Raw genomic sequence first — 25,412 nt, forward strand, 5'->3', positions numbered from 1 at the left:
AACGGGTACCTAGATGGTCGACAGGATCTAGGATCTTTAGTGCGCTCGGAGCGGCAGAGTTATATACGACGGCACCATAGTCCAATCGTGATTGAATCAGACACTTCCTGTCGCTACCCCATGTTGAGTGGGATAGAATTTTAAGCAAGTTCATTGTCCTTAGACATTTTTCTTTCACATATTTAATGTGCTGTATTAAAGTAAGCTTGGAGTCAAGTATAATACCTAAAAGTTTGTGTTCTTTGTTGATAGGCATTTGATGTCCACACAGTTGAACACAAGGATCTGGAACCAGGCCTCTCTTTCTAGTAAAAAGAACACAAGAACTTTTGTGGGGGTTAATTTTAAACCCGTTTTCGTCTGCCCACTTAGATATCTTGTTCAATCCCTGCTGTACTTGTCTTTCGCACACTGCAAGGTTACAGGATTTAAAACCTATTTGTATGTCATCTACGTAGACGGAATAAAAAATAGCTGGTGGTAATGAAGCACGCAGTGTGTTCATCTTCACTATAAGGAGGGTGGAGCTGAGCACACCTCCTTGGGGTAAACCAGTTTCCTGTATAAATGGACATGAAAGTACACTTCCGACTTTCATGCGGAATGTACAGTTGGACAAATAGCTTTCTATTAGGGCGAGCATATTGCCACGGATGCCCATTCCCGACAAGTCTTTCAAGATTCCGTAGCGCCACGTTGTGTTGTACGCCTTCTCCATATCGAGGAATACGGATAGGAAATATTGTTTATGTAGAAAGGCGTCGCGAATGATTCCCTCAATGCGCACAAGGTGATCGATTCTGGACCGCCCTTCTCTGAAGCCACACTGAAAGGGATCAAGTATTTGGTTTAATTCCAGGAAATGTATGAGTCGCTGATTAAACATTTTCTCAAACAGCTTACAAATGCAACTTGTGAGGGCTATCGGGCGGTAACTTGACGCCAACGAAGGATCTTTACCTTGCTTCAAAATGGGAATCACAATCACTTCTCTCCATGGAAGTGGAAGATATCCAGCAGCCCAAATAGTGTTGAAAAGTGCAAGTCAGTTGCGTATCAGTGTGTACGTTCTTAATTATGTCGCACATAATTCTATCAGGTCCTGGTGCAGAGCTCTTGCATGTTATCAAGGCAGCTCTCAGCTCGGCAATACTAAAGGGACGTTTGTAAGGCTCATTCTCTCGACTTTTTCTTGTTAATGGCTTACGTTCTGTAGAAGTATATTAAATGGCTGACATGTCTTGATGTGAACGTTTAATAAGCTCCTACATGTAGCAGGCTTCCGTATCTGGAGCCAGTGTAACTAATGTTAAATAGACCCTTTTTCCTTTCTCCCTACCACCAGACGTACCCACTCCTGTGCCAGGTGAATTCCTGGGCTAAAACCACCCCAAGCCACAACTATCACTTAACTGTAATCAGGGTTTAGAGCCTTTATTTTTTATTGGCAAATAACTGAAAATTACCTGGCAAGTCGTGAGTCTGTAACTAGGGGTTCGGTTTGTAAAAAAAATGGTCTGCATTTAGGAAATTATTGCAGCAGGCCACAATTGTAGAGTGACACATTTTATCCACATATAGAAAACACACTTTCTAAAAAACGTATAAGGCGCTTGTGCATGCACATTGGAACACCAATTTGCCTTGAAGTGACTCAGGTCTATAGCTCGCTTCTAAATGAAAATTGCAAGACCAAACTACCTAGGGACTCCAGCATCTAATGCTTATCATTTGGCACTGCAAAGAATGAGGAAAAATGCTGGAAAAAAATTTTTTAACACATTTGTGGAGTGCATATTCTGCCTATAATTAAAGGCATACCTCAGGGTAGCGTTTTGGAGGTCCTTCTGTTTAATACCTAAGTGAACAATATTCCTAACATTTATGAGCTAGCAATGCATATCGATAGTACAGACAAAACTAGTCTTAACTTCTCATAACCTCATGATTCTGGTTAACACTGCGAATGATACACAATCAACATTGGCAGCAGAGGACCAATTTCTGGTTGAAAATTAATTAGTTACAAGCTATACTGCCCTGCTTTTCTGACTGAAGGCAAAGAGTGAGTGAAATTTCCTACCCATTTACTTCAGTTGTGATTTTATCAAATATGTCAGTAGTTTCAATTGACTCATATTGTGTCCACATCCACAAAGACACGAGATGCCCACATGATTTCTCTGTTTCCCCTTTGTCAAGCTATCGAAATATGTCGCCACAAGCACAGTCTGTCTGTAAAGCTAAAAGGGAACTTGTATCAAGCCTTCTATTTTATAACTGCTTTTTTGGCTTGGAGAATAATATAACAAGCTGTTGCAACCTTCATAAACTCTCAGGCCTCAAAGATGCCACATATTGTAGCAAATGTTTCAAGAAAGGCTTTCTGCAGCAGAACAGATAGTTGGGCGAGTTGGTACGAATTCATAGTAAAATATTTAGCGTCCCCCTTTACTGTGTCCTTGTCAATTGTGCGCGCTAAATATTTTACTATGAAGAAAAGCTTTACTTCCACCAGCCTTTCTAGAAACAGTGCAAACCATAGAATGCATCTGTGATGGGTACTTGCTTTTTGTTTTTTTATTTCATGTGGTGACAGTGACAAAGATACCTTTCCTATTCTTTAATCTCAGCGCCCAGCAACTTTTGTTGCAAATACTGTGGCGTCCATACTTCGCTCTTTGCATTGCTTCTAGCCAGAAGCGTTAATACTTTTAGATAACGAGCAAAAAAAAACTCCTAATAAAATGTAAATTATGCCAAGTGTTCAATTTTTTCGAAGAACGGGCCTATTGAAGGTGGAGCGAAAGGAACACTAATTTTAACGGACCGTCATTGCTGGGAGTGTTGCGTAGTCATAGTAATCACTGGACTCAACGCAGAACACGGTCGGGCCCATTGCGCAGAACACAGCACGGCAGTAAAAAACACGAACGTCCTTGAAGTCAAATATTGATCGATTTCATGGCAGTAAGGTCATGGCAAGTAGGGGCAGGACCTGAAGACCGAGCATCTATTCGTGCCATGCATTTCTCCCCCAGGATTTTCTGTCGCGTTCAACTTCATTTGCGTGTTCACGAACCTCACGCGTGAAATTTCAGCATTTCTTCCCTGAGACCGCTTACAAGGCACGAAAAAGTTACGCATCGTCAAAGACACTGGTAAAGCGTTTTACCGCGTCTTCTGACCATGTCTCGTGTTCCTTGGGGGATTAAAATTAATCAGCACCGCACCACAAGAAACAAGCACCGCACGCTCACGCGCGTGCGGTGGCCGCCTCTGGAGCGCTCGCCGCGCGCATTCATGCCGCTCATGCGGCGCGCGAGAGCGTCACGTCTACGTACCCGCGATGTCAACATTTGGCAACAGCTCTGCCATTGCGAGGACGCTTCTTGGGTTGCTTCAGAATATGCTAAAAACAAAAGCTGTTTCCGCAAAGTGCTACAAGCTGCTGACAGCGGTTGCCGCATGTATTATGACAACAAACAAAACCACACATTTGACAAAGCACGTGCGATCCAGCGCGCCGTTATGCCCAGTGTTGCTAACCTTTCCTTGGGGACCTGTAAGCGCGTGAAGGAATGTAAGCGTAAACAAGTTCTTGCTCACAGCTATCAGATATTTTATGTTTCAAAGTAAATTGAAGCGTGGTAACTTTATAGGCTTGAATAATGAAACTAATGGTGTGACCAAGTTATACTGTTTTTTTTTTCTGTGACAGACACTAGTGGCACTGCAGTTCCGGTCCAAAATAATATGGCGGCTCCCATGTGTTGTTCCCGCATTGCTTCTAGCCAGAGGTATCAAAGGTGCGCAATGTTCTGAAGTTACGTAACTGGCATTTTTGCTTTTGCAAAGCCATCAGGAAAGAACGGGCGTCAATTCCCGCTTAATGATTCTCTAACGACAGCTGTATTTATCTCTACACGGTGTGGTTTACCGAAGTGCTACACGTCTTTTCGCAGAGCCATGCTCGCTAGTGTGCGGTGCGCTCTGCGTCCTCGTACGAGACCGTGCCGGTGGGGCCCGCATTTTGCCAGACCCTTCTGTTCGTCAAGTGGCCAGAGCTCCGACAAGCCGGAAGGCAACAGCGAGCATCGAGCCAAGGACGAGCAGCCAACCGATCAGAAGAAAGCGGCACTAGACAAACTTTCGGCTCTGCTCTCCGACATGAAGGTCAGAGCACCTGTGTAGGCACTGCACGAAACTTTGACGAAGAGCTGCCAAACGCTATTCACCAGAAAGTGTCACATCTAGCCCTTGCTTCGTGTTTTCTTTTCCTGGCTGCGCTCTTCGACACTCGGAGTGTGCTACGCAGTTATTCTTCAGCTATGTAACCGAAACTAAGAATCGAAAGTGTTTTGTTCAGCAAGTAACGGTCACGTTAACCCTGCTGAAATAATTTCGTAGCGCTTTTAACTGATGCAAACCCACTCATCTTCAGCTTTTCATTCTACCTTTCCTTCAGATTCAGCTTCTGATTCTAACCACAAACAATTTTGCAGACTGCACCGTTAGCAACAAGTAGTGCCTGTTATAACCATGTATATCCTCAAATAAATTTTAAGCTCTGGCAGCATTATGACGAAATGGTTTGTCCACCTTTTCAGATCGAATCCATTGCAAGCACAGATCCCAGCAGCATATCTTTCAAACTGGCCAAACCAGGGCTCCCTAAGAAGCCCACACTGAAAGAAGAGGCAGAAAGGTGAGCCTTTCTTGCCCAGCTATAGTAGTAGTATGCAGAGAATGGTTTCAATCTGTGTGTTACCACTGCTGGTGCATCATGAAATTGGCTGTGTCAGCACTCTCCAAAAATATGTCTTCAATTATATATAATCATTTAACTGGCGAAACTAAAAGGCCTTCAAACCAACAGATGATGTGCAAAATTGTGTAAATACTGCTGCCTTGAAAAGTGCCTTAAAAAGCGTAGCTGCTTTGAAAAACGTAGTTTTTGCCAGAAACTGTCATCCACAGGCTACATTGCGCTGTGTTTTTGCCAAATGGCATAATAACATAACAATGACATAACGTCAACGGAACGTCAAAGGCAGTGTGCCGACGACGGCATGGCAAAAGTGTAATGACAATTCTGAAATTATGGTGATGGTATAACGATGGCAGCTTGAGTACAATGGGATAATTATGATTGTATAAGAGCAATGCCAAGACGACAGCATGCCGACAGTAATATGGCGAACCTGGAAGATGATGTTGACACAAGCACGACGGCATGACTACAACAGTATGACAGGATGCATGACAGCGACTCTGACGATGATGTAGTGTCGAAGATGGCATGATGACCGTGGCATAATTACGAGTGAATGACAAGATGATTACGATAGAATTACGAAGAAGCAACTATGTCGGTGGAACAACAACAGCAAAGGCGGTATGACTATGATGACAAGACGGCGATGAAAGGGCGTGTCTGAAGAGGTAACGATAGTACCACATTGACATGGCAGCGGGTAAGGGGCCAGGTAGGCTCAAAATGTCTGAAGTAGGCAAAGAATGCTATTCACATTAAAATATACTAAATGTAAAACAATCTGAACAACAGTGAATGAAGTAAACCAGCTGCATAATGACATACTGACATCGAGAGTGAACGTCCTCTTGTATACCTTCCAGCTCACTTTACTGCAACACTATGCACATATTATTCAAATGTGCAGCACAGGTCTAATAGGAAGCATTTCAAGATGTGTGCAAGATGCTTTTACTATACAGTCAATTCCGACAGTGCTTTTGCTTTTGATGCAAAATTCTGGTGTGCACACACACACAGTGCCTGAATGGGATATTAATGTCAGGGGCTGGTTGCTAGTAATGGTATTACCATTAAGTTTTCTTAAACCCCATTAAGACATGTAACCCAGTCAGTCAGCAGTAGCTGACCTGGTGACAATGGTATGACGGCTGGTACTTTGTTGACACAGGATGGAATTCTGGGTAGGTACAAAATGGGTTTTCTCATCTGCCAAGGTCTCCAACCAACATGACATGGTGGCATGGTGATACTTGCCGTAGGTACCATGACGGCCCAATCCACCACCTTTATGCGTGTGATCCCTTTCAGATTATATATTCACAAATAAATTTTTTACGATTACCTAATGCAAACGGTACTGTTTAGAACACAATGTTTACTTTCCCCCTTTTCTCGCAACTGATTGATAGCAGATTGTTGGAGAAATATGGGAGAGGCCTTTGCCCTGCAGTGGGCGTAACCAGGCTGATGATGATGATGATGATGATGATTGATAGCATTGCCTACCACTCCTTTTTTTTTTTTTCTTCTTATGTGGTTCACATATGTGCCAGATGCGTAGAAAGCAACAAAGGAGTGGGGACAGGATGAGAGGGGTCATTAACAATTGCTTTTTCCCTGTTTGCTGGAAGATTATAGTGGCGTGCATGTGTGAGCAAGCTTTTGCTTTGGAGTAATTCATTGTAGTGAACAATTGCCCAATGGCGGGTATCTATAGGGTTTCGCGCTGTCTGCGATGTCATTGACTTTGGCAAGAGAGAGGGGGCCTCGAAAGCCACCAGAGAGAGCAAGCAATCTGTTATTAGAAATTGTTAGCACCCTGCTGCATGCAACAGAATATTTGGCTCGCTTGTTCTTGGCAGCATTCTCTACAGATCAAAAACCTTTTCTTAACATGTTCAGAATGTGTTTTAGTGCCAATTTAAGTGCATATCGTTAGGTGGTTGACTGTGACTGATAACAAGAGGGAAACTGATAAATAGCCAATACGCGGTATTACCAAGATGATACTCATTAGCAGCACATGAAAATGGAAGTCATTGCATACTTAGCTATACAAGTGCAATTTACAACATGTCAGCAATTAAGGAACATGATTTATTTGCTAATGTCAGCTGATGTTTGCTCTACGAAAGTGCCAGTGTATATATAACATAGCAAAGCACTGACTAAATTTCTATGCTCTACTGTAACAATAAAACTGGAAAATACAAACCTGGTTGTTTGTTTGATTGATTGATTAATGGCAGTTCTTCTGCCACCATTCAGTAACGTAATTGGTTTTCTCTTGAGTCTATACTGACTAACTTGTCGAGGATTCTGCTTTTTGGTTTGTTTGTTTGCTGGCTTGTTTGCAAGCTGATTGAACCTTTTTTTTTTAGCATCAGTAAAATTCATTTGGCTGAAACAAGGTGTCAAATTTACTCCGCTCAAAGCAAGGTTCTCAATATAGTGAACATGTTTTTTGATTCCAAGCTGTATAACATAAAGAAGTTCTAGTCTAATGTACTGATGGATGATTTGTTGTCCAGGACTAGGGGCTTGGGCAAGGCAGTTGTGCAGGCTGCCAGAGATGTGGCTGCCAGCTTGGGTAGCAGTGAGGAGCAAAAGGAGCAGACCGAGTCAGAGCTGCTGGCACAGCTCCGGTTGCATGCGCAAGAGAGGCAAGGCAACGAGCATGTTGCTCCGGACAAGGACAACAATGCCACCCTCAGGTGGGTGTAGCCTCCTTTGTGTGATCTAATGTGAACTGTGTATAATGTAACACAAAAAATTGGGCACATTGTAAACTTGACATTATTGGATGTTTCCAACACTTTTTAAGGGAGAAGAGAACAGGAACAGGACGATTAAAAATCAGTGTTTGTTTTGCCCTGTTCCCTTCCTCTTTTTTCCTAAAAGCATTCGAAATATGGAGTAATATTCGATAACGAACTGTGTAAGCTGAAAATCGGACAGACAAAAGGTAACATGTTGTGACACAGAGACGCATCATGTTATGGCTCCGAACAAGCCAGAATTCCGCAGGAAGATGATGACTTGAACGGAGCAACAGTGGTCAAAGAAGGGATGTTGCTGGACACTGCTTTCACTGGCAGTGTTAAAATAGCTCACTCTCCCCTGCGCCTTATGAGGGAGGAGGATTAGCGGGCACAGGTGGGGAGAGTGAGCTGCATAAATGCTGCCAAGAAAAGCAGTTGCTGCACCAACGAATACAAGTCCCCTTGAAACACTGGCTCTAGCAACATCCTTTGCTCAACCACTTGATCACTTCATGTTAGGCCATAATCCATAAATCTTTCAAGTGATTCCTTTCAAAGAGTATTTTGAGTACTTGCATAACAAAGCAACCAATGCTTTTGGCTCAAATCATGTGTGAGTGACTTGCATGATGATGGGACAGTAACAAATTCACACTTAGCAAGTTTTAAGAGGTATGCTGTCCTCTCCCACACCCTTTGTTGCATGCAGTGACCTCTTTGTCGGCATGAAGATTGAGCGCAAGAAGGCCAAGCAGCAGGGAAAGCAGGAGGGCAGTGCCTATGCGCGCCGAGATCGGAGCCGTGGAGACCGTGAGCTTGGCACAGTGCAGAGCGAGTTCTTGCCGGGCACAATCGATGCACTGACAGAGCAAGTCAACAAGGACGCAAAGGCCGCTGCTCGACGACAGGCCGCGGACAAGCAACATCGGTGAGCTGCAGATCTGTGATGACCCATGCTAATAAGTGAAGCAAAAAATATTTTTAAATATGTGTTGCTGGAGGGGTCTACTAGTACGTTCATACTTGCAGGTTTTAAAAAGCGTGCACTTTAAGAAGCATTCAAAAGAAAGACAGTCACTGTGTTGTAACTAGGCTTCATTATCGTATGCAAAAATGGCTGTAAAGTTCTTTATTTCTTATTAATGGTGCAGTCTGCATGATTTTCCTAATTTTCTATATATGTGTTGTCTGCTCCAAATAAACATTACATATGAGGAGTGCTTATTGCATGTCTGTTTTTCTTTTGTTCATGTTTAAAGTATGTACTTGTTGAAACCTGCTAGGAAAATTGCAAGGAGTGTGCCAATTTGGGCCGCCTGACACATGCTAGGATTAGAATGAACCATGCACAAGATGGGATGAGCTGACTGTGAAATCTGTTGCCTTTCACTAGGGCTAGCTCAGGTGAAGTTTCAAGTGAAGTGTGTCCTGTTTAGTGCAATTTGTCCCCACTTAGGTAAAAAAGTAGAGCAATCTATCCTGGAAAGAGAGACTTCATCTCACATAATTCAGCTGTATAGCCACAGTTAGCTTAAAACACAATTAGGTTAACCCCAGTTAGTGCACCTGTTTATCAGCGACAAAAGTGTCTTGTCTTCATGGTACCAGCTGCTTTTCTTCTTTTATTTCTCTTGCACCACTGCACAGCATCGAGGAGAAGCTGGAACTCGACGTCGACAGACGGCTTGGCATCTTCTCAAAGGACATTGAAGAGAACACAGGTACTTCAGGCTTTCATTGAACACTCTCCACTGTTTAATCACTAAGCTTGTCTCACCTGAAAAAAAGCAGCCCATCTTGTAAAACAAAAGGTGGTTTGAGGACTGGAATATTCTTTCAGCATTATTCTTGCACTGTGGCATTCTTCTTGTACCAGTAAATGCCTGATGCAAGCTTGTTGCATCGCATTCTTCTGTTTAGTAAGCTAGCCAAGTTCACAAAAGAGTATCGTGACATTTTGAGGTCAGTCCGGACTCTTCTTCAGGTGACGACCATCAAGCGGTCAGAGACCGTGGCTTTAAGCATACTACATTTTTTTTTAAGCCTTGCCGGAAAGGCCCTGGATACGCATGTTTGGTGTAATATATTCTGAAAAAAATGTTTGATGGTCTCAGTCATGTTTTCAACGGAGCACTATTCAGAGAAGAGCTTTCGTGTAGAATGAGGTAGCTTTGGCATCAGTCACATGAGTGCTATCTGAGTTCATGTGATGGTTGCTTATTTCACAGTGCTGTATTGTTTGTTTAGTTTATTCTTCATTCAAAATGCAGTTGACTCTCTTTAAGATGGACATAAAAGGACCTTGAAAATGTGTTCGTCCTAGCAAGAGTTCACTGAATGAGCACAAATCGGCAAATGTCTGCAAGCCATTCAGCTTATTAGAGAATCAGTCTTAAGATAGTTTATAATCAAGGAAGTCTGCTGTACAGTCAGTTGGTTTGTTAGAATGCTGCATGTAACATGTCTTTCTTGTGCTGCCAGAGCTTTTGATGACAATCTTTGTCTTGCTGAAATACTATGTGGCCAGGCACCTTGCACAAGGCAACTTTAAGCTTTGCCAAATAAGGCAGATCTTTGTCGAAGTTGCTTTCAAGAAATTGCACGTGCATTTCAGCAGCTGTGAGACTTCATTCAACAGATGGCAAGGAACAAATTATCTACAGCTTACACAGCAACAGCATGCATATGGCCAGCATGTTCCATCATCCACCTTGCAAACACATGCAGATGTACCACAGCTAAAGACATGGGAGAGACTGCAAAAGCGTGAGCTGCAGCTTTTGGTGGCACCTCCACCCAAGAATGCTTACGAGGAGATGATCCTCTGGACGGAGCAGGGCAAGCTGTGGAAGTTCCCTATTGACAACGAAGTAGGTCAGTGAACCTTTGGCTTGTACTGTTGCAGTTTCCTGCCATTTCTCAGGAGCATGGCCGTGAAGGTGAAGCATTTTGTTGATCTCATAAGACAAGTCTGATTGCAGGAGTTTATGGAAAGAGATGGTACTGCTGTTATTGTGTGAGTTTTGGAGACGGCATACACAGTGCTTCCCCTGCAGTTTTCCATTACTAGAAGCATTATTTAGCATTCAAGCAGCAACTTCATGTTGCCGCTTGAATGTGGCAGGTGCAGCTAGGCAGGGGAGTGACAGAGAACCTACTAAATTCCTTGGGTGAGCCCATGCTTATGGAAGAAACAAAGCTAAGCTGTGGCACAGCAGTGCCAGCAAAATTGAATGAAGTTGCTGGAAATCAGCTCATTGTCTATTGTGCATCATCACAGGTTCTGTAACAACCATTGTAAATGCACCAGTTCTAGAAAGTGTACTGTAACTCTTCATTTTATTATTTACCTAACTTATTTTACATATTGTGAACTTTGTTCTTTCCTTGCTTCTATTCATTTTCAAGCTGATTGCAAACATTAATCTTTTTCTGATTGCACATATGGTCTTGCTTCCGTTTCTGTTTTTTTTATTTTTTATTTTTTTTCACGGCAGTATGTCTGCATGTTTGACAGACATTTAGTATCGATGGCTGTTGACTTTCTCAGTGCATTAAATGTCTGTTAATGTGACTCTGACTAATTTGATTTTTCAGTTAATTCGATCCTGACCGAGGGTTCCAGCTGGCGCCCATACATTTCTGTGGCCTAAACATGCGTTAGTTCGATCTCAATATTGACTTTCACTAGATAATTCTAATGTGACTGGTCAACTCTGCCGCAGTACCATGAAGCATATGAAACTTATTGCGGTGAAGCATACCAACAATAGAAAGGAGCCACTGTCACGGGACATAATACGCATTTATTATTTATACAAGGGCGCATGCACAGTCTGAGGTCACAGTCCGAGCACCTAGACCCCTAATAAGCATACCAGCAGCCATTCAGAGCTGTTTCTGACATTGCTGTGGCAATTTAAGTCCTGATTTCACACACCATGCGTCTCTCATATATAAGAGTGTTAACCCATTCCTTAAGTATACGCGCACGCGCGTGCCGTGCTGCGAGAAGCTGAGAAAAATAGTTTGTCTTTTCGAAAAGCTAGCAAAAAGGAATGGCATTAAGATGGAAAATTTCAAAAAGTTGAGAGGATGTTTAGGGCAAACAAAAGAGCAGGGGTCTAGCTAAAACCCTGAAAGCCTGCCAATAAACTGATTAGGTGTCTCGGTGCTTGTACTGTGGCCTGAAACAGCGAATGTGCGCATGTAAATTAGGGAACACGTGCTGTATCCCATACAATGACACTTTTCCCCTCTTTGTATTCGTCACAGCATAACACGGCTGTATTGCAGCGAAGCTAACTTTAAAGGCACTACTGTCAAGCAGCTTACGTTTTACAGCATGAGCTGTTTTGGGCTCAATCCAATAGCCGTTTAAGTTGGCCACTGCAGCTATCGCCAGGAATGAGAAAAAAAAGTACCCAGCTTCCGCCAGGATCGAGCCTTGGGTCTCAGTGCGGCAGTCAGCTACTCTACTAGTGTGCCACACCAGCGCTTGCCAGCTGTTGTCGAAACATGCCCTAAACATGCGTCCCAGCGCGCGAAGGGTCACACGATTAAAGCCCCTAGATCTTCTCAAAGTAGCGAAAGGCTTTGATTGCACCATCGTGCTACCCGATTGGACGATAACTTAGCACGCCTCCTGGTGCGCATGGTTCACAGTTTTCAAACAGAGCGTATGTTTGTGATCGGCCAGATCTGCCAGTGATTATAGCTGGTATCTAACCGCATGTTCACGCAAAGGGAAGCGAAGGTACAGCTCTGATAGCGACGCTGAACTGGTGCGCACGTTTTCACCTGGCCATTTTATTTTTATTTTTGTTTTACTGTCGTTCGGCTTGGCGAATTCACCCGTATCCTGCACCGCACCCGTGTCATTGCTGGCCGTTTGGCCAACACGTTGTCGACGTGGCATGTGATAAGATGAAACGGAATCAAAGAAGAGAACCAGGCTCTTTTTTGTTTCTTCACCGAAAAGGAAAGCAGCGACATGTTAACTAATCGATTAAGCTGTTAAATCGCTCAGCTGCGTAATGTAACGTGGTGCATTGGGTGCACGCACTTGGGATCTATTTCACTTCGAGCAAACCAGGAGGCGCTGCAGGCAGTTGGCGCTACATTTATAAGGTCCATGCAGGCACGTACCCAAGATATTTTTTCTGCGGGGAGGGGGGGGGTGCAATTAAGGTAACTTTTCTATGCAAATGAGGGGGGAGGATACCTTTACTAGCACGAATGTGAGTAATGCCCACCATTCGTTATGAAGACGCATAAACCCGCAAAAGAGAAATGAAATAAGATGTATCTCACAGGTACGCCTGTGATATACATCTCTCCTTTACTTGGCAAACAAGGAACCACGTCACATGGGCTCGCGCAGGGAAGAAGCACAGGAAGAACACGGCCAAGAACAAGTAAGCAAGCAAAAGTGTAAAATAAACGTTACTATAGTGCAGTTGGCAGCCAAGGCACACGGACCATGCAGGGTTGTGTTACTCCGCCAGCCAATCACAGAAGCAAGAAAATCGTCGTCATGCGGCCTTTTCAAAATGGCATCATACTTGGTACCTCCGGAGCATCCGCTGTTCTTGAAGCTTTTCATCGGCAGAAGCAGTGAGGTGTGCAATACACGCAGACAAAATGTATGGAGTCTGAGAATTTCACTCTTCAAAAGTCTGCGGTACAGTTCATTTCACTGCTGAACCCATTTTACTCATGAAACTACACTGCCAACTGAAGTGAAACATGACAATAAATAGTTGCAGCAGAGCAAACATTTTATTTCTGTCCAATAAAGAATTAGGCTTTCGCCATTCCACTATAACAGGCGAGGGAAAACGTATAAAATTACGCGCTTTATTTTTGTAGTTACCGTCTTATTTAGGTAAGAGGAAAAGTTTGAAGTACGAATTGTTTGCAGCGTCGGGGTGGAACAGTGGCTGGCAGTTATGAGGGCGTGGGCGGGGCTTCACTGCACACATTAAGTTGTATTTGACTGTAGTAGTGTATCTTTAATTAGCTCTGGAAGAAATATAGAGAAATATATATTTGCGGAACAATCACAGGCTCTTCTCGATCCCTCGTTTACTGCTCTACCAAGTGCCAAAACCGACTCGTATTGTTATTTGGGAAGTTGCGTAACGATGCGTGGCCACCAGTCCCGTACAACCGCATAGAGCGCAGGACGCTGTGGTTCTACGAGCTGTACTGTGCCCACCACGGAAGGTTAGAAAAAGACCCACATTGGCACAGTAGAGAAGTGCCTACACGGGGCAGCTTGACAGATAACTGTAAAAACACCATTCTCCCCTGCCGGCGGCATTTTCTCTACTTCATTTTTAAATAAAGAGATTTTCATCCATAAATATTTTCACAAACAACGGTTAAATTTGTTAATTTTTGCTTTTCTTTCCTATTTGGCTGTTGCCTTGGCTCTCTCCCTTATTAGATCGCTTAATTTCTCAACTCATTGCGACTCTTATTTCCAGTTGCCAATATTGCACGGAAAGTACTGTACAATTAGGGGAAAACCAGACAAGGTAACAGTGACAGTCATATTGCTTATGGGTTTAAGAGGAAGCTTTAGCTCGGGCTTAACTCCGACGCAGCCTATTCAAATACATGTAAAAGGCAAAAACGCTTTTCTGAGATATCCCTGGACTCATTTTAATGAAAGTTGTTTCATTGTAGAGAGAAAGTTAAATTCCAGTGACTGTTGGAAGTGGAATTTCGATTTAGGGCATGTGTTTCGTGAAAAGAATTTTGAAAAAGATGGACGCACGAAGTTTATAGGGCCATCCAAACCAAACCAGTCGAGATGGGCTGACCAAAGAAGATACTGTCTCCTGAAGAAGCCGAGCGAATGTGAAAGAGGAAGGAAGCCACTTGTGAGTGTAAGGCGTAAGCAGGAAGATTCTGAATAACTGCCGAAGCTAAGCGCCGGCAGATGGGTGACAATTCCGAGTTGCGAGCCAGACAAGCAGAAGCAAAACGACGATACGATGCCACACATCGGCGTGAACGACGTCAAGCAGCTTTGCTACAAAGAGCATCCGATCCTGGCTTGCGCGTCATGGAGAACTTCAAGCGAAGAGAGAGGATGGTTATTTCTGGTGTGGACTTAGGTGGGCAAAAGAACTGCAAACAGCTCTGCTGTTTCATCAGTCTTTGCGACGTTAAGTCTGTGATGCTGGCCCAATTTTTTACCTCAAAAGTTTGGCGTGGAGGTCTTACACGAGTAAATATTATATTTGTTTTACTACAGCATTCTTCCATTTATTTCCTTTTGGCTAATTTCATTTTTTGTTCAATTTGCTCCCGACCAAAGGTGCTTTCTGACGCCCATACTTTTCTATGAGCCAGAGCTAGGGTGAAAAAGGGCACCAAATAAATGACTTGACTGTTCCCAACCAGGATTCAACCTTGGGACTGCATCATGCGAGCCATTCACAGAGTGTCTTCATTGTGCTGTAATCATGGTGCCATTGTCATAGGCAGCTTGCCACTGTCTTCTCTCGCCATTATCGTCATCATCCCTGTTTTCAAGCTAGCTACCACTGTTTTGAGTGATACTCTTCTTTCAAGTGGTGCTCTGCAATTTGCTGCGACTAACATTGTTCATAGTGTTGTTATTTCGCATGCAAATAGAAGTGATAGACAAAGGTCTAACCATAAGCCTCCTCACAAATGCTGCAGGTCTGGATGAGGAGGCACAAATGAGCTTCGAAGAGCACGTCTTCCTGGAGGATCAGATCAAGGACTTTCCAGAGAGGGGCCCCATCCGCCACTTCATGGAGCTGGTGTTGGTGGGCTTGTCCAAGAATCCACACATTTCTGTCCAGCGCAAGCACGAGCACATAGAGTGGTTCCGCCAGTACTTCCGTGCCAAAGCCGATGTGCTGCGCGCTTCAGGAGCACTACCAGAGGATGGCGAGTTCTTCTACTTGGGCCAGGACGAACAGCGCAGCAGCATCGAGGCCAGCTGAACAGCAATCGTAGAGGGACGTGATATCAATGCTAGGGTGCGCCTGCCGATAGCTGTTCATATGCACGGAATGCAGGACTATCATGACAGTTGTGCGGAATAAATTTAGAGCATTCAGTGCAATATTGGCAGGTGTGGACTACACACCACATAGTGGTCGTGCTGAAATTATGGTCAAAAATCATTTCGCACAACTTTTGTTTGAAATGAAAGACACTTGGAATGCACTTTGTAAATAAATACACTGTGTGCATTGCCCGTCTCTGTTGCTGTGATGCAGTACTGAAGTGTATTAGGAAAACAGTCCGATATGATTGTCTCTAACTCTGTGAGTGAGGCCACGCCTCTTAGTCATTGTTAAGAGAGAGAAGCAGCAATCACTTGAAGCCATGTGCGTGGTGTCAATGCTTGCCACTCTGCTCGTTTTAGTCGAATGTAAGTTCATGTTCACAAACACCTAGCTAACGCATTCGTCCACAGTTACTACATAAGTGTAGTAGGCAGTGTGTAGGCAGTGGTTGCTGGTAAACATTTTGGAATCTCTCTTTCATAGCCCTAGAGACGGCAGTGGCCATTCTTGAAAAGGTGGGCTCTCAAAACTAATACTCGGTTAATGATGCTTCTCCAAAGGGGTTTATTCTGCTAAAACACCAAGATGATGGATTGGTGGTCATTGCTCACTCCTGACATTAGTAAAACCAATTTGTTCCCCAAATATTTGTTTGTAACAAAATCTGCATCTACCACTCTATTCTTCAAGCATTGCAATTTTTGAACAAACCATTTTGTAGCGAAGAATAACTGCTTGTCAACCAGGCGCATCTCCTTGTGTATTAACTACAACTAAGTGCAGGTCAGCCTCTTGTGAAGTCACTGAAGTATTTGGCTGTAGCCTATGATTCTTCCCTCAGCTGGCTTGGCCATATTGACCACATAGCTAAACAAGAGTGGAGCTGTTAACATGCTACGTAAGCTATGCAACAGTCGGTTGGGGATGCAAGGACACCCACTTCTAATAATATAAAGGTATGTGCTGCCCATTTTAGAATTTGGATGTGTACTATTTTCTGGTGTGCCGGCTTATAAATCACGCCCTTCTGTTCTGCTTGCGCAGAAAGCCCTGCTATTTTGCTGTGGATTACCGAAATTAGTTGCTAATATGTAACATATTACATGGAGAAGTTAGGTTGCCCGCAATATTGTGCATATTTCGTGTGCTGATGGTGCAGACATACTTAAATATGTACGAATACCCTATTAGAGAAGATTGCAAAACATATTCATTTCCCAGCCTGCATTATTCTTCAGAGCACAATGGCTTCGGTTTCATACACCGCAGGTGGTCTTTGTACAAACATTGATTAATCTCTCAAATGCACATGTCTGGGAGGTGCCACGTATTTCTAATGAGCAAGAGAGTCTACAAATCATCTATTATGACATCTACCCAAACAATGCAAAACTTCTCTCTCATAATATATTAAATTGACTATTACAAGACCGATTATTGGGTTTAGGTATAATTCCAGTGATTGCAAAAGATGCCTCACAGCGTGGAGAAAAATCTGGAATTGGCATTTTCGCTCCTGCTCTAGACTGGTCATTCTCAATCAGCATTCCAGACTACTTGTCTGTATTTCTGACTGAATTTCTAGCTGTAGTGTAAGCCTTACATAAACTAAATTTATCAGTATCGACGGTAGCCATAATAACAGATTCTTTATCTTTATGTTCATCGCTCACAACAAATAGTAGAACTAACCTTTTGTGTACATGGATTTTTAGTGCCTGCCCACATAAATTTAATTAGATTACTTTGGGTACCTGGAAATAATGGATTATTCATGAACGAATTGGCTGACAGTTTTGTGAGCCCCCGCAGGGGCGTCTGCGTCAGCAGGCGTTTGGTGCGTTGCGTCACCACGGACCCGAGCACACGAGGGTTGGCCCCTCCCGCGTGTAGCCGTGCGCGGCTTAGCCGTGTCCGGGGAAAGAGGGATCCTGGGGGTTGAGCCGATGCTGGGTGTTCGGACCTTTAAGGCCCCCCGGCGGAGGCAACACACCTCTTTGGCCTCTGCTTCACGTAGACGGCACCCCCGGACTGACCCACCCGGGGGAAATCGGCAGTCGCCTTTTCCTATCTCTCTCTCCCTCCAGCCTTCGTCTTTCTCTCACTTTCCGCCTTTCCTGTCTTCTCCTCTTTTCCATTTACTTCCTTTCTCCTGGCGGCAAGGGTTAACCCTGTGTGGCTATCCAACCTTGGGTACACCATATTCGGTTATAGTGACAGCGTACGACTGGCGTCGTGCAGACTTGTATGCAAGCTCTGCCGCGTCCCCTCGTTGGGCTCCGTGGTGGGCGGTCGGCGCTGTTGCCGAATGTATACATTTTTCATGGAAACTTCTTTCCCCTCCCTTGCTGATCGCCCTCAGAAACGAGGGCGCACCGAAGATGTTTTCAAGTTTTTTGGACGCCAAACTCAGAATTTTCCCCGCTTCCACGTTATTCATTCCGAAAAGCCAAACAAAGCAGTGCGAAACATTTCACCATTCCTTGTTTCAAAGTCCCTGACTGATGTTTTTGGTCCAGGATACAAGGTGTCGAGGATGGCAAGCGGCGACCTCCTCTTGGAGCTCCGCGATGTAAAACAATATGAAAAACTACCGCAACTAGTGTCATTTGGAGAGACCCCCATAACAGTTACCCCGCACCGTACAATGAACACCACCCGCGGCGTTGTGTCAGACGATGACTTGCTGGAGCTCACTGAGGCTGAGCTCTTGGAGGGCTTCAGTGAACAGAATGTAATAAATGTTAAGCGAATTAAGATCAGGCGAGACGGTAAAGAGATCAACACGAAACACCTGATACTCACGTTCGGTTCAAGTGTCCTCCCCGAGTCCATCGAGGCCGGTTATATCAAGCTTCGTGTTAGGCCATACGTGCCAAATCCTCTCAGATGCTTTAAGTGCCAAAGGTTCGGCCACAGTTCACAGAACTGTCGAGGCCGGCTGACATGTGCCAAGTGTAGTGACACTGAACATTCCTCCGAAACATGCCAGAAGACTCCACATTGTGTCAACTGTGATGGCGAGCACGCCGCATACTCGCGCGCCTGCCCGTCCTGGAAAAGAGAAAAAGAGATTGTGACAATCAAAGTCAAAGAAAATATATCTTTCAAGGAGGCACGTAGGCGGGTGTCATACCTGTCTAAGAGCAGCTTTGCCGATGTGGCGCGTAAGGGGGCAGCGTCGCAACGGCCTCCGGCGGCTGTCAGACCCACAGGCAGTGAGTCGGCAGTTACGCCATCTGCCCCCGCGGCGGTTGCAGCTAGCGCTGCTCCGTCAACCGAGGAGAAGGGACCATCCACCCCAAAGGTGGGTGCAGCCGAGGCTGCCCCAACCTCCGAGGCCCCTTCCAGCGCTGGCAACGTCCAGCGCAGCCAAATCCCTCAGGGAACCCCATCGACCTCCGGGCTGGTGGGCGCAGGGGTCTTGCCCTCCAAGGCGGGACTCCCTCTGAAAACCTCTCGCTCGCAAGAGCGCTTGTCCGGCGCCTCACACGAGGCAATGGACACTACACCTGACCCCAAGGCGCACCAAACGCCTAAGGAGCGTCGAGAATCGCTCGAACGCTTCAGAAAGAACAAAACACCTATTACAGGGCCTCGAAAGGGCTCTGTAATATAAGGCATCCACTCCGTCTCCGTAAACACAGCACCAATTCACCTTAAACATGGATACACAAATCATCCAATGGAACATCAGAGGTCTCCTTAGAAACCTTGATGATTTGCAAGAACTCATCCACAAACATAATCCAAAAGTGCTGTGTTTACAGGAAACTCACTTAAAATCTAAACACACAAACTTTATCCGTACGTATGTTACGTTACGCAAAGATCGCGATGATGCCGTCGCATCATCGGGTGGTGTTGCGATTCTTACTCATAGAAGTATTGCGTGTCAACCTTTACAGCTACAAACGCCCCTTGAAGCAGTGGCGGTTCGAGTTGTCCTACTAAACAAACTCATCACCATTTGCTCCCTTTACATACCCCCGCATTACCAACTGAACAAACATGAATTTCACTCCTTGATCGATCAATTGCCAGAACCTTATGCTGTTCTTGGCGATTTCAATGCGCACAGCTCCCTGTGGGGCGACTCGTATAGATGCGCGAGGTCGCCTTGTTGAACAGTTCCTTTTCTCTTCTGGAGCGTGCCTTCTCAATAAAAAAGAGCCCACATATTACTCTCTTGCAAACCGATCCTTCTCTTCAATAGATCTCAGTATAGTCTCCCCGTCTGTACTGCCTGAACTTGAATGGGAAGTTACCGACAACCCTTACGGTAGCGACCACTTCCCTATACTGCTAAGATCATATAAAGAAAACGAATATCCACCATACGCTCCTAGGTGGAAGATTGAGACAGCTGATTGGGAGAAATTTCGATCTCTAACTAGTTTCTCATGGGCTGAGCTGTCTTCGTTAGGAATTGACGCTGCAGTCGAGTTTTTTACAGCATTCATAATAGATGTCGCATTTATATGCATATCAGAAGTAAAAGGCTTGGCCTGCAAACGGCGTGTCCCATGGTGGAACGACGATTGTAGGATCGCTCGTAAAAAACAGAACAGGGCGTGGGGGTTGCTACGTGCTTCTCCCACCGCAGAGAATCTAGTCAACTTTAAAAAAGTAAAATCCGAAGGCAGGCGAACCCGCCGACAGGCCAGACGAGAAAGTTGGCACAAGTTCTTATCAAGTATTAACTCGTTTAGGGATGAGGCCAAAGCCTGGAACAGAGTAAATAGGATTAGAGGGCGGCAAACACATTCACTCCCCCTAGTAAACACACAGGGAGATACACTGCAAGATCAGGCCAACTCACTCGGAGAGCACTTTGAGAGTGTATCAAGCTCAAATCATTATACGCAATCCTTCCTAAAATATAAACAAATAGAAGAACGTAAGCCATTTACAAGAAAAGGTCGAGAGAATGAGCCTTACAACCGTCCTTTCTGTATTGCCGAATTGAGAGCTGCCTTGAGCGCATGCAACAGCTCCGCACCAGGATCTGATAGAATCATGTATGAAATGCTCAAACACTTACACAATGACACGCAGGTTACACTACTCACACTTTTCAACACCATTTGGGATGCAGGGTACCTTCCAGCTGCATGGAAGGAAGCCATTGTGATCCCTGTTTTGAAACGAGGCAAGGACCCTTCCTCAGTGGCAAGTTACCGCCCGATAGCCCTCACAAGTTGCATTTGTAAGGTGTTCGAAAAAATGATAAATCGGCGACTCATCTTTTTCCTTGAACAGAGCAAAATTCTTGATCCTTATCAGTGCGGCTTCCGAGAAGGACGCTACACAACTGACCACCTTGTACGTGTAGAAGCAAATATCCGGGACGCATTTGTACACAAACAATTCTTCTTATCCATATTCCTCGATATGGAGAAGGCGTACGATACGACGTGGCGTTACGGAATCTTAAGAGACTTGTCAGAAATGGGCATCCACGGTAATATGCATAATATAATAGAAAGCTATCTGTCAAATCGTACCTTCCGAGTAAAAGTCGGCAATGCACTTTCACGCCCTTTTACGCAAGAAACGGGTGTACCCCAAGGAGGCGTGCTCAGCTGCACGCTCTTTATAGTGAAGATGAACACGCTTCGTGCTTCATTACCACCCGCCATCTTTTACTCTGTCTACGTGGACGACATTCAAATAGCTTTCAAATCTTGTAACCTCGCAGTCTGCGAGAGACAGGTACAGCATGGCCTGAACAAAGTCTCAGTGTGGGCAGACAAGAATGGATTTAAGATAAATCCTAACAAAAGCTCTTGCGTTCTTTTTACAAGAAAGAGAGGCCTGGTTCCGGATCCTTCCTTAGAACTGTGTGGACAACGAATACCTATCAGCAAAGAGCACAAATTCCTAGGTATCATACTTGACTACAGACTCACTTTCGTCTCCCACATTAAACATCTTAGAGAAAAATGTCTGAAAACAATGAATATAATGAAACTTCTATCCCAGACTACGTGGGGTAATGACAGAAAGTGTTTGATGAATCTATATAAAAGCCTCATTCGATCGCGACTAGACTATGGTGCCGTGATTTATCACTCTGCCGCCCCGAGCGCACTAAAGATGCTAGACCCAGTGCACCATCTACGAATCCGGCTGGCCACTGGCGCTTTCAGAACGAGTCCCATACAAAGTCTATATGTAGAATCAAATGAATGGTCTCTCCACCTACAGAGATCATACATCAGCTTTACATATTTCCTTAAAATACGCTCCAATCCTGAACATCCATGTTTTCATAACGTTACCGATATGACGTGCGCTACACTTTTCAGCAATCGTCCCTCTATAAGACAGCCTTTCTCGCTGCGTGTGAAGGAGCTTAGCGAGGAAATGCATGTCCCACTCCTCGAGCATCGATTAATGCACCTAACCAAGCTCTTACCTCCTTGGGAGTGGCAGGTGATACAGTGTGACATATCCTTTATAAAAGTTACAAAGCACGCTCCTGAGGCCGAAATCCGAATGCATTTCCTAGAGCTCCAGCACAAGCACTCCTGCGCAGAGTTTTACACAGATGCTTCGAAGTCAAATGCCGGGGTATCCTATGCAGCCGTCGGCCCATCGTTTTCGGAATCCGATGTACTGCATCCGGAAACAAGTATCTTTACGGCCGAGGCCTACGCACTACTCTCTGCTGTAAAGCACATAAGAAAATCTAAACTTCCGAAAGCAGCGATCTATACAGACTCTCTCAGCGTCGTGAAGGCCTTAATGTCACTCAGCAAACATAAAAATCCCGTATTTAATGAACTATATTCGGTCTTGTGCAAAGCGTGCTCAACTAACCAGAACATCATAATATGCTGGGTCCCTGGCCATAGGGGAATCAAAGGTAACGTTCTGGCGGACGAGATCGCCACGTCAATCACATTGCAAGCTGTTAACCGGTCGCTGCAGTGCCTGTCACAGATCTGAGGCCTTTCTTGCGAAGGAGGCTGCGAGATCACTGGCAACACATGTGGGATGCGGAAACGGATAATAAGCTCCACCTGATAAAACCACAGTTAGGATTTTGGCCGTCTACTACAAAATCGCGCCGAACGGATGTCCTATTCTGTCGTCTCAGAATAGGACACACGTTTGGCACCCACAATTTCCTACTCACCGGAAGTGAGCCTCCAGCCTGTGGGAGATGCGGAGAGAGGCTGACCGTCCTCCATGTCCTCCTGGAGTGTCGGAAAGCCGAATCTGACAGAAAGAAACATTTTCCGTTAGCATACCGGCAGCATATTCCCCTTCATCCTGTAATGTTACTCGGCCCAGAACCGCTCTTCGACACTAACGCAGTCCTAAGTTATCTGAAAGATGTTGCGTTGCATGTTGTTAGCCCAACATGTTCGTAGCGTCTCCTCTCTTCAGAGGATGGCGCTGCGATAGTTTTTTCGTGTAGCACGTGCCTCTAGGCCCTTGTGTTCCAAGGGCTCTGGCGAGGCAACAGTGCTCCAGGCATTTTTACCATCTCATATATTTTCTATTCTGCATCATTCTTTTGCGATGGATTTTAATGTTCGTAGTATTCGTCATCTGTCATCGCCATAATTTTATAACAAGTTAATTTTACGCACTTTACAGCGAATATTTTTAGGCCACTTTACAGCCAAGTTACATGTTCCATAATACATCGTCAACATTACCACTTGTCATGGCGCTCTTTGGCCAAACCTGGCCCTTGCGCCACAAAAAACCACACATCATCATCATCATCAGTTTTGTGAGAGCGGCACTCAATGGCCCTGTACTGTCATTGCTTCCTACATCAGCTTGCCTAACTACTGCTAGATTCAGGAAATATATGCAATTGCTCAAGACTTTTTGAACCCGGCTACAGATCATCTTTCAGAATATCGACACCTCCTATTCCTTTGGCACAAAAATTCCTCTCACACCAGAAAAACTGAAGTAGTTCTTACTCGATGGTGTTGTCGAACACCAATATTAAATTTTTATTGTCACAAAGCTGGTCGCGCACCCACCCCTCTGTGCACCATCCGTGGTGAATATATTTATTTTTCTTATTCTGCCGCCATTTTTCTTCCTTAAGGAAATACATTTTTCAATCAATATTCAGTAAACTTGGTTTAAACTTTAACATTCTGAATATTGTACTCTAAGAGCCTCCTCTCTTGGAAACTGCCACAGGGATGTTTGCTCAGCTGTAGAGGAATTCATAGTTGTTTCAGGGCGATTCACTCAACCCTTTGAGGGTCAATTTTTTTCGCCATACGCGACTGCCCAGGCTCGATTTTTTTATTGCAGATTCCGATTCTCCTTAGGGACTTATTTCGAAAAAAAAATTACCGTAATTTTTCTAGGCTGACCGTAAAGTGAGAAAAAAATATTTTGTGTTGGTATGTATGCACTCTTCATTCATGAATAACAACAATAAAAAAGTAAATAAACTTATCAGAATTTAAAATTTGACGCATTTTTATGCACATAGTTCAAGGCTTTGAAAATCCGCACAGGAGAATATTTTGCAAGCCTCAAATGTTCCTGCTCTTACACTAATACGTACGTCCATATCGTAATCGAACTGCGTAGGTGCGTGCACTCAAGGAAACTGTTTGGTTGTGTGCCCATCACAAAAAGCAACACGTGTGACAAACTTCCGCTAATCTTCATCTTATCGCCAAGCAGCTAGGGCAATTAGTTTTCACGAGTCTTAAAAAAAAGAAAAGAAACGGAAATGCATGCACGGCGGCATCCTTCCTATGCGCACCCCCGTGAGCACCAAACGAGGCAGAAACAAGTGGTCGCCCTTTGAGCGATTAGGAACAAGATAGTCATCAGTTTCGCAAGCACAAAAAGCCGAAACCGCCCGCGAAACAAAATCCAAACGGCCGCCCGCCCGCGCGCACGCCAATGCGTGAGTGGTAGTATATAAACGCGCGGGCGCAAACTGGCGCTAGAACAAACCATGAAACGAAAACCGAGAGAGGGAGGCGCGCGAAACAAATCCCTGTATCCCCACATAGTGGCAGCACATGACAGAAAAGAAAAAGTTAGAAAATTGGCGCGCTTTTTAAACGTACAGACGGCGCCATAAATATGCGGCATCCACCATTTTCGGATTTGTTCGCGGCGCCGTATATTTACGTCATTGACCGTCAGAGGGTTAAATTCTTCAAACATTATTTTTATTCACTTCCTCCTGACAGTTTTTCCACCTTTAGTATTAACAGCATCTTCCTAATACCATCAAAATTTCGGCCAATGGCCTGCAGTGGGTATGTGCCAACGTAGAAGGAAATCCAATTCAATTCAGGCGCATCATCAGCGTTTACATACGGAGTCGGTTCCGGCTGCTCGCAAGGTAAGACCTCCGCACCGAGTTTGACGTCTCTTCTTGCGTACCCTGTCGGTAGATAAACACTGAGAATTGGTGGAGGTTGCGGGGTATGACTCCATCAACGCTGGAACTTCAAAGCCGAACCCTTCAACCTTATCAGCGCATGCCGGCTGGACAATCCAGCCCAGCAAGCTGCAGCCACGGCGCCACCTGACATCTAGCTGTCCCAGCGTACAGCGTCAGCGGGATCCTGCATTTTCACGAGTACCAGAGATCACGACGTTGAGGACTGGCTTGCCTCGTACGAAACAGTCGATGCCCACAACCACTGGGATGATACAGAAAAGCTCAATGATGTAATTTTCTACTTCAGCAACGCTGCACATTTGTGCTATAGAAACCATGAATCCGTACATGGTCGGCGATCAAGACTAACTTCACGGAAGACTTTGGCCACCGGCCTGCTATCCGTAAACTTCAGGCCA

At 44.7% G+C, this 25,412-nt stretch overlaps 2 protein-coding genes across 3 annotated transcripts in view; one reads left to right on the top strand and one right to left on the bottom strand.

The window, feature by feature from the left end:
* The window catches only part of spel1 (DNA mismatch repair protein spel1), a 103,092-nt gene extending 99,543 nt beyond the window's left edge, over nucleotides 1–3,549 (bottom strand). For both annotated transcript variants that reach the window (XM_065442890.2, XM_065442889.2), the window contains exon 1: nucleotides 3,345–3,549. In XM_065442890.2, coding sequence (XP_065298962.2) covers nucleotides 3,345–3,378 — 34 coding nt within the window. In that variant the 5' untranslated portion in view covers nucleotides 3,379–3,549. The remainder of the gene's footprint in view (nucleotides 1–3,344) is intronic.
* A 163-nt stretch (nucleotides 3,550–3,712) lies between these two features.
* On the top strand, nucleotides 3,713–15,787 carry mRpS31 (mitochondrial ribosomal protein S31). Its single transcript, XM_065442891.2, has 8 exons — nucleotides 3,713–3,809; nucleotides 3,966–4,176; nucleotides 4,611–4,708; nucleotides 7,312–7,494; nucleotides 8,252–8,470; nucleotides 9,190–9,263; nucleotides 10,270–10,416; nucleotides 15,241–15,787. Exons 1-8 carry the CDS (start codon nucleotides 3,757–3,759, stop codon nucleotides 15,528–15,530), a joined length of 1,275 nt encoding a protein of 424 aa, XP_065298963.2. The 5' UTR covers nucleotides 3,713–3,756; the 3' UTR covers nucleotides 15,531–15,787.
* Nucleotides 15,788–25,412: the final 9,625 nt, after the last annotated feature.

The sequence above is a fragment of the Dermacentor albipictus genome, chromosome 5 (genome assembly GCF_038994185.2).
Source record: "Dermacentor albipictus isolate Rhodes 1998 colony chromosome 5, USDA_Dalb.pri_finalv2, whole genome shotgun sequence".
NCBI classification, from domain to species: domain Eukaryota; kingdom Metazoa; phylum Arthropoda; class Arachnida; order Ixodida; family Ixodidae; genus Dermacentor; species Dermacentor albipictus.

Excerpts from the sequence above, each read along its gene's own strand:
- mRpS31 (XM_065442891.2), top strand. The coding sequence starts at position 3,757 with ATGGCGGCTCCCATGTGTTGTTCCCGCATTGCTTCTAGCCAGAGGTAT. Across the intron at positions 4,709-7,311 it reads CTGAAAGAAGAGGCAGAAAG|GACTAGGGGCTTGGGCAAGG; the intron begins GTGAGCCTTTCT and ends TTTGTTGTCCAG. Across the intron at positions 9,264-10,269 it reads GGACATTGAAGAGAACACAG|ATGTACCACAGCTAAAGACA; the intron begins GTACTTCAGGCT and ends AAACACATGCAG.